Raw genomic sequence first — 9,441 nt, 5'->3', positions numbered from 1 at the left:
ATAAAGAGAGAATGTAAAACTAAGGGAAACGATAGTTAGGCAAACCATAGCAATCCCTACAAACGTCGTCCCTAATAACTATGGAAAGAGAGTCCCACCAAACTGTATATTGAATAGCATGACCCAAATTAGCAAGCTTATGCGCACAACCATTTTCTTTCCTGTAAACATGAGATGCTAACACGTGAAGCTCAAGCTGATGACAATTGTGCCATTTGTTATGGAAACGACAAGGCACAATAGAAGGATTATGAAAGGTCGTGATAGCATGCAACTAAAAGCCATGTCCGTGATGATTTTAATCTTAGTAGCATGCAACAAAATTTTAGTATCCTAGAAACAGACTAAGTTACGTTCTATTCAAATAGCATCGAAAGAATGAAGGATACCAGCAACAATAACATCCCACACTTGAAAACGAGAAAGCTCTAAAACACAATCAAGAATATACCACCAATGTTAAATCAATAAACAGATGCAACCTAGCACCCGAAAAATTCCAAATAGCTACGACAAAAGGACAGTAAAGGAAAAGATGCTTTGAGGTCTCAAAAGCCGACATACAAAGAACAAATGGAAACCAAAGTACATCCCCCAAAGATTATCATTTGTGGGGATCTTTCCATGCATAAGATGCCAAAAAAATGAAGGAATGAGAATGAGGGATAGATTGGCGTCATATTAGGGATGCCCAATGGATTGTGATAGTTGGAGGATTCAAAAAGGAAAAAGCATTATTCGCTGATAACAACCCATCCGTGGAACGAGGCCAAACCAATCTGTCTGTAAGCGAAGAAAGAGGCAAAATAATCTTGGACAAATTAGAGACCACTTCCTGGTTGCGCATGACATCTAGAGGAAGGTCAATGTTGCTGTCAAAAATAACTTCTGAAATCTTTCTGCCAAGGGACGACAACAAATGTTGAGGAAGCGTTAACATATCAAAAAGAGGAGATCCCGACCAATTATCAGTCCAAACATTGATGTGCTCACCCGTACCCACAATCCAAACCGAGTTTGCAACGACAATGCCAATATGAATTATAATACCATGCCAAACTGATGATTGAAAGTGACAGCGCAAAGGCATGTCGTAAAAAAATTGATGCTTAAACATATGAGACCACTGATAATCGAAGCAAAACAATTCCAACTCAATTGAAATATTAGGCTCTCATTCAGCGCTCTAGTCGATTTTATATCCAAACTCCCTGAGTCCCAAGGCTGACAAATTTTCTTCCATGAAACAGTGCAAATTTTTTGAGTAATAATATTGCCACTCCACAAAAAAAAAATCTTAATCCACCAATCTAGTAAATTCATAAGTTTAATAGGCCAACAATAAAGGTGAAAAGAATAAACCAACATACCATGAATAGCTGATTTAATCAGCTGAACACGACTCATGATAGAAAGAATAGACCCTTTCCAAGTCGCCGGTTTTAATTTGATATTGTCTGTGATGGCTTGAAAATAAACACATTTCGGCTTTCCTTTAAAAATAAGACATTAAACGAGTCTAAATATATTTTATGCACTCTAAAACGTTTAAAACGGTCAGTATTGAAAAAAATAAATGGAGAACGAAAATGAAAAAGATCCTAACTCCAGAAAACAAGCTAAAAAAATATAGACCGCAAAAATTATCAGCAACACTATGTGCCACAAAAAACTGAATAACGAGTTCCATGATACCCACATTGATTTGACCATTTTATAATTAAATTATAAAAAAAAAATATGAAATTGGTCTTTTGGAGGAAAACATGCGGTAGTGACAAATATAATTATTGGTTTTTGTTGTCTTCCCACCCACGTTCTACCTTTCACTTCATCACAAACAAAACCCTTTTCATAAACCAATCCAATAACGGATTTGGTCTGGTCTGACCCGATCCAATCAATTCGGTTTAATTTTCAAAACAGAGAAAATTTACCACACCATAACAAGTAAACCAACAAATTATTTCTTAACTTTGTAAGTCGTTTTTAAATAAACCTATGAGATTATAAATAATTAAAAAATATCTTCAATTTTATCAAATTTTACTTGTATTAATTCTTTTCAAAGTTGGTCAGAACTAAATTAATCTCAAATAAATTAATGAGATTATAAATATTTAAAAAATGTCCTAACAAATTTTTCTCATTAATTTTTGTGACAATATTTTAGAAACTAAATTGATAAATGAATATTTAAATATAAATATCATATTGATAGTAGTCTAGTAGGTTATTAAAAAATAAAGCGATACAAAAATGGGAAAACACTTTTAAGTTTTTTATTTCTGAAGTTTATATATTGATTTTGTATTACGATTCAATTGGTGTGTGTGATTTGGTTCCTCACTCACGAAAGGAAATCAACTCTGAAATCCGGCAGTAATGAAGCATCCGCCTCAAGGGTAACTCCTCTTCGTAGTCATATCCTTGGACATGTCCACAAAAAAGAGGCTAGGATTAGACAAGTAAGGAAAACGAGTATACCTCCTAAAGGCAAAGAATCGGGGGGCAAACCTTGAATCAAGCCCCGACACTCTAACTATATGTGGTCATAACCGCTATAATCGAACTCGTAGAAAACCTAGAATCAAGTCCCATATTCGCGGCCATAATCGTTGGGAACTTACCTCGCAAAGACAAACCCGCTAACCTCGAATCTAGGATTACGAGGAACACCATTATCACTCGTTGAGCATTCTAAGGAACTTACCCATAATCGCCTGATGGAGGGAAACAAGATCGATAGTAAGGAGACGTAAGTACCTCCATCTATCACTACAAGATGAAGGCATGGGCTAAAACTCTCCCAAATAGACGAGACCATAAGGATCAACGACATGTGTAAGGACACTCTACCCTTCGAAACCTAAAATCCAATCATTCCCTAAATAGTGCAATAAGTATGAAGACAATAAATTATTAAAGAATAAGGAAGAGAAAGAGCCTTACTTGAATGGGAAATCGATATAAGGGAATGATGAAGGAAAGTGGTGATGATAAAAACTTCCATGTGAATCACTTCGAGAAAGTAGAGAACCAAGGAGTAAAAGAACAATGTGAGAAATACAAAGGAGACAATGAAAGTCGTTTAAATAGCTTCGCAAGTACAACTGAAATCTTAGAAAATATAATGATTGCCAATGCAAGAAGCCTAATGGAGTGAAATCTAACAATTCCAAAGCAACAAGAGAAAATTGCCATGAAGATGCGTGACCAAACTGTGTGACATTTGTGATTTGTCATGGGGAACCCAACATACAAAAAATGATCAGATAGAAAACAAGAAGTCGTTGACGTGTGGCATAAAGAAGATAACTCATGACAAAGAGTTCGTAATGAAGGGAATGATGCCTCCTTCCCTTCATTGGAGGACCCATTGAAATCACGCAACCCATTAGCGGCCCCGTGACAAGTCAACTGATAGAAGTGGGACTCATAACTTCCCCCTCTAGCATGCATATATATATATATATATATATATATATATATATATATATGTATGTATGTATGTATGTACCAGGTAGGCCACGACACCACCTAAGTTAGCCTATGATCCTACGAGGAAGAGAGGTCCGACCACCATTTAATCGCGAAAAGAGAAATCTACAAAAGTGAGGTGAGGTCAATAAGCTTGTCCTTACAATGGGTCATTCATCTAGAATAGACAATGTCATCCACACGGACTTTTCAAGCCTTTGTATTAAGAAATCGAGACTCTCCAATAAAAAAACTGCGTGGACGTGTCCACAAAGGTATGAGAATCACACCGTCCACAGCAGGCCAAGACGCCAAAAGGATATGGAGTTAAAAAACTTAGAAAGCTATTTCAATTTGCAGCCTTTATATACATTTTTTTCTAGATTAGTCGGTACTTAAGTCGTTTAAGAAGTTTAAAAGAAAAAATTTCTTAGAAAGAGAATTTAGGGTGAGGAGAATATGCCTCGTCCCATCCCTTATATAAATTGATAAAATATGTTTTTTCTCATTTCATCTCTACAATTTGTTTCTTATAATAATGTTGTTTTAACATTTTAATTTTCTCATGGGCTAAAGTTTATTTTATTTACAAGGACTAAATTAGACCACACAATTTTTATTAGAGACTAAAATGCATCTTTACTCTTATTTATTATATATTATATATTTATTATTAGTACGAAGGTAATGGTAACCTTGACTATAGTCGCCTTTTATATTAATACAAGAATAATTCATGTTAATTTCATAAATCAATTTCATCAAATTCATGTTAATATTAGGCTTAATTGATTGAGCGTGCCTTTTTTCTTTGTTGTCAGACACCAGATATGGATGACTTTAACAACGCCAAACTCAAATTCTCCAAATCTTCATTCTTATGAGGACAAGTTGTTTACATTTGACTAATGTCAGATTTGTTGGTTAAGAAAACAATCTTAGTGGTCACAAATAAAAACATAAAAAGTTGACTCCATAATTTCATATAGACTCCTATAAAAAAAAGATATGACACACATTAGCAACATCATAATCATAATCAAGGTAATCAAAATTGGATTTGAAATTGAACTAGTGTAGGTACGAATTGAAGATTTAATGGTTTGAATTGGGTCGAACATGGGTTGGATCGAAATAAAAAAGATGTATATTTTTATGTTTTTTTTAAGCAATGGAAAATATAATAAATAAAATGAAAATAGAAAATACCTAGAGGACATTAATCTAATCTAGCAATCACAAATTAACACTAAACAGATAATAATCAAAGATTAACAAAAGTTGTATTAAAAAACCAACCGGACAAAAATCCAGAATTAAACCAAAATGTTAACAGACAAATACACAACAACACAATCCACCCAGATATACATTTTTTGTTTTACTTTATCCACCTCTTTTTTGTTTGAGACTTGGTAGATTTGCCCAATTTTCAGTTTTCTTTGATCACTGAGTTTAAGTTTGGTCCCCTTCACTTCCTCTATTTTGTTTTCCTTTTCCTTTTAAGTGGGGTTTAGATTTGGTCCTCCATTTGATTGTATGCTCCTTTTTTGTATTAACAGATTTTTTTCTATTAATAAAATTTATAAATGTAATTTTCTAAGTTACGTTCGTTATGGTCTCCTAGGGTTTCCTCCACTTAGGGTTTCTAGCGCCTCCCTTGTTTGGGCTGCTGCCGCACCTTGGGCCGGATCCACCTTGTGAGAAGTTGATCTGCATATGATCCATGATCTAGATGTTTCCTGATAGCCTTTATATACAGACTCATTTCCCTGTTGTTTTCCATCGCGTTTTAACCTTAGTTTTCCTGTGTTTTGTATGCGTTTTGCTGTTTCTAAACCGAGTCTCCTCTGTTTCCTTGCTGTTTCCCTCATCGTTTCCTCCTTCCCAGCCGATCTCATGGATCCTTCCAACCTTAACCTTGACGGTCTCACCTTGTCTGAAGAGGGTTTAACCCTTAACCTTGAAACTGAACCTGATACTGTTGCCATTCTTGAACATTGTCTTATTGGTCGAGTCCTTGCTGATCGTGAGATTCAATTTGCCTATTTCAGCAAGCGTATGTCTCGAGTATGGAAGTCAGGAAAGAAGGTTACGATCACCAAATCAGTGTCTTACCGTTACCTTTTCCAGTTTCACCACAAAGTCGATGCTGCACGTATTCTTGATGAGGGTCCATGGCTGTATGACAATTTCCATATTCACGGTCTGCCTTTCGGATTCATCCAACCAAAAGTAGGTCAAGGCATAGGAAGCTTCTTAGGCACTTTCAAAGCATATGATAATCGCAACTCAATTCATAGTTCCTATATGCGTGTCAGAGTCGCTATTGATGTCACTGTCCCACTGAAAAAAGAGTGGCGTGTCCGTGCCACAAACAGTGCTTTTGTTACTGTTAACTTTAAATATGAAAAATTGGGTGTGTTTTGTCACAGGTGTGGATTGATTGGTCATACTGACAAAGTGTGTCCCGAGTTGTTCGAATTAGATTCTGATGATGGCGTCCGCAATTGGGGAGCTGACTTGAAACCAGTTACGCAAAGGTTTGTAACCGCTGCCACAAATCGTTGGTTGCAAGATCCTATTCCTGCTTCTATGTTGCATCAAACTCACCAAGCAAGCTGCTTTTGTTGGCCGAACTGCAGCTACTGAAGGTGTGGGAAATTATGCAACTTTCAATGATCGTAAGCTCACTCTTCAGACGCAACTTACTGCTATGCAACAAGATGTGCTTGCTGCCCATAATGCGGTGCTAGCTAAAAAAGGTAAAGGTGCAAATTCTGCTTCCAAAATACATCTGATGGCTTCTTCTTCCACAGGTACTTCAGCTACTAGCCTGCTTCCAAGTCGTCCTTTGGTGCTTGGCTTACCTGCTGCTCCATTCTCAAGTGAATCTAATGATGACATACAAGAGGTAAGTGGCTCGGATTTGAAGAAAAGAAAGCGTGTGCTGGCCGTTCAGAATGGAGAAACACTTGCTGCTGATGGGGATGTGGGAAATTTTGTAATAGGTTCAAATGTTAGTCACGGGGGGAGGGGATATTGATATGAATGTAATTGTCGGCCCTTTAGGTGATGAACAAATTGTAATGGCAGGACCTGATGATCAGGCCTGCCTAGATAAATGAGCCTAGTTGCGTGGAATGGTCGGGGTGTAGGTAGCCCGAGTACAATTCCCGACCTTAAGTACCAAGTCCGGCACTTCAATCCGGATCTTTTATTCCTAAGTGAGACTTTAGCTCACCGAATTAAAATTGAAGAACTACGTTTTTTGCTTGGTTACGATGCGTGCATTCATGTAGACTGCACCGGTAGAGCCGGGGGTTTAGCTTTATTTTGGAAAAATTCTCTACATTGTTAGCTTGTTAACTTTTCTAATAATCACATCACTGTTGAAATTGTTAATAACTCTCTTGGTACTTGGCGACTTACCGGCTACTATGGCTATCCTAATGGAGGTCGAAGAATAGCCGCTTGGAATTTTCTTCGACAACTTTCTACTCAATTTTCAGGTCCGTGGTGTATTTTTGGCGATTTTAATGACATTCTGGATGCCAATGAGAAGAGAGGGCGCACCATTAGACCCCAATGGCTTATAAATGGTTTCCGTCAAGCGGTAATGGATTCAAGTTTATCCGATGTTCCGGTGGAAGGTTATCCGTATACATGGTTTAAAATTCTTGGCACTCCACGTGCGGTGGAAGAAAGGTTAGATCGAGCACTTGCTAATAATTTATGGTTTAATATGTTTCCTAATGCTGTTGTTGAGACTCTTGTGGCACCTTCTTCCGATCACTATCCTATTCTTGTAAATGTGGCGCCTACACCTCGGGCTCAGGTTAATAAACGACACTTTCGTTATGAAAATGCGTGGCAACTTGAACCGGGGTTTAGGGACTTTGTTACTAACTCTTGGCAGGAACATTCGACAAGTACTCTTATGCTGAAGTAATCTTCATGCGTGGAAGACATGTGGACGTGGAAAAAGTTACATTGTCACAAATTAAAAAAAGATATTGAAGAGTGTCGCAAACACTTACAAGAAACAAGGCTTGGCGCTGCTGGTGAAGATCAAGGTCGTATGTTTGAACTACGTAAGCGTATGCAGAGACTACTATCGCAAGATGATGCTTACTGGCGACAACGTGCAAAGACCCACTGGTATAAGGATGGAGACAGAAACACATATTTTTTTCATGCATCTGCCACGGCTCGGAAAAAGGTAAACCGTATTATTTCTCTTGATGATGATGCAGGAAATAAAGTCACTAACGAACAAGATTTATGTGATGTGGCCCGTCAAATTTTTGGTGAATATTTTTAAAAAACAAGGAAGTGTTTTCTCTCCTGTCATTGATGTAATTCAGTCTTCTGTTTCCACTGTTGATAATGACACACTCACGGCACCATTCACTAAGGCTGAGTTTCGTTCGGCAATTTTTTCTATGCACCCTGACAAATGCTCAGGTCCTGATGGTTATAGTCCGGGTTTTTACCAACACTTCTGGAATTTATGTGGTGATGATATCTCAGTGGCAGCACCCTATGCCGGGGAGGTATAAATGCAACATCGATGCCGCTTTCTCTAATTCCCTCAATCGAACAGGTATTGGTATTTGTATTCGGGAATCTGATGGGAGTTTTGTGTTGGCAAAAACTGTGCCGCACCCTTGTCTTCTTCCGGTAGATGTGGGCGAAGCGCTCGGCTTGCACTTTGCTTTGCAATGGTTAAGTGATATGCAGTTCGATAATGTTGATTTTGAAACGGATTCGAAGCTAACATCTGATGTTTTTCTCTATGACAGGAATGACACATCCGAATTTGGTTGCATTATTTCTTCTTGTCGTTCTTTGTTTACCTCTTTATTTTTTAACTCTAGGGTGGAGTTTGTTAGGCGACAAGCTAACGGGGTTGCTCATGCTCTTGCTAGAGAAGCCACGTTACTAGCTAGTCCCGCTATTTATTATGATATACCCAATTGTATTGATACTATCATTATTAATGAAATGCTATAAGCTTGTTTCCCTCAAAAAAAAATATATACTTTATATTTGTAAAATCAAATATCTTAATAGATCTATATAATATATTTATTTATTTTGTAATTTTTTTTTCAAAAACTATACAATATGAATATTAACTTTATAATATATTTACTTTAAACTAATACTAACTTATATAATTCGCATATTAGGCGTGAAGCCAACCAATCTGCTCATTATCTAGCAAAATATGCTCTTAAGAATTTAGATTGCATATGGATTGAAGAAACGCCGTCTTGTATTTCTGCAGTCTTGACATTTGATTTATTGTCAGACTTTCACTAATAAAATTGTCTTTAACATAAAAAAAAAAATACTAACTTATATATTGAATAACTTGTATATACTATTTTTGTGTGAGTTGTTTTTTTTTTATGCAAATTCATATTCAATTTAATTTAGAAGAATACTTCTTGTTCAATTTTTTTTTAGAACAATACCTTTTTTACTAACATTTTATAAGTTCGATAATTTGTGTAAAGGGAAGGGACATAATTTCTACTTCAATGCGTGGACATGTTTCCCTCTCAGCCAAAAAAATATCGCAAATGGTATTGAATCGAGTGCCTACCTGTAAATGTTGGGGTCTCTCTCTGTACATTAAAATTCAATCATCTCATCCACTCATCCACACACGTGTAACACGCTACGCAAACAAAACCTACACACATATATTGATTGATAATGATATTGATAAAATAAAGACAAAATATTTCTTTTGGTCTTTTAAGGCAAAAATAACATTGTCATACCCCAATTTTTGACCTAAGGATCTTACATACGCTGACACGTGTCGTTTGACTCTTTTCAGTCTTTGACTTTTCAGTGAAAAAAATTCGACAGAGAGGTATTTTAAAATACCTCATATTTTGTCCGAGTCGGACCCTCTTCTCTCTTTATTTTATTTTCAATTTTAAT

At 36.6% G+C, this 9,441-nt stretch overlaps 1 protein-coding gene across 1 annotated transcript; it reads left to right on the top strand.

The window, feature by feature from the left end:
- Nucleotides 1-5,379: 5,379 nt before the first annotated feature.
- Nucleotides 5,380-7,432, top strand: LOC146926956 (uncharacterized). The gene is made up of 3 exons (XM_085706998.1): nucleotides 5,380-6,012; nucleotides 6,098-6,499; nucleotides 6,842-7,432. The coding sequence occupies exons 1-3, from the start codon at nucleotides 5,380-5,382 to the stop codon at nucleotides 7,430-7,432; spliced, it is 1,626 nt and encodes a 541-aa protein (XP_085563124.1).
- The last annotated feature ends 2,009 nt before the right edge of the window (nucleotides 7,433-9,441 follow it).

This window comes from Medicago sativa, chromosome 4 (genome assembly GCF_051527215.1).
Source record: "Medicago sativa cultivar Bolivia chromosome 4, Bolivia_mono, whole genome shotgun sequence".
Classification (NCBI taxonomy): domain Eukaryota; kingdom Viridiplantae; phylum Streptophyta; class Magnoliopsida; order Fabales; family Fabaceae; genus Medicago; species Medicago sativa.
This window is presented reverse-complemented; position numbering and strand designations above follow the sequence as displayed.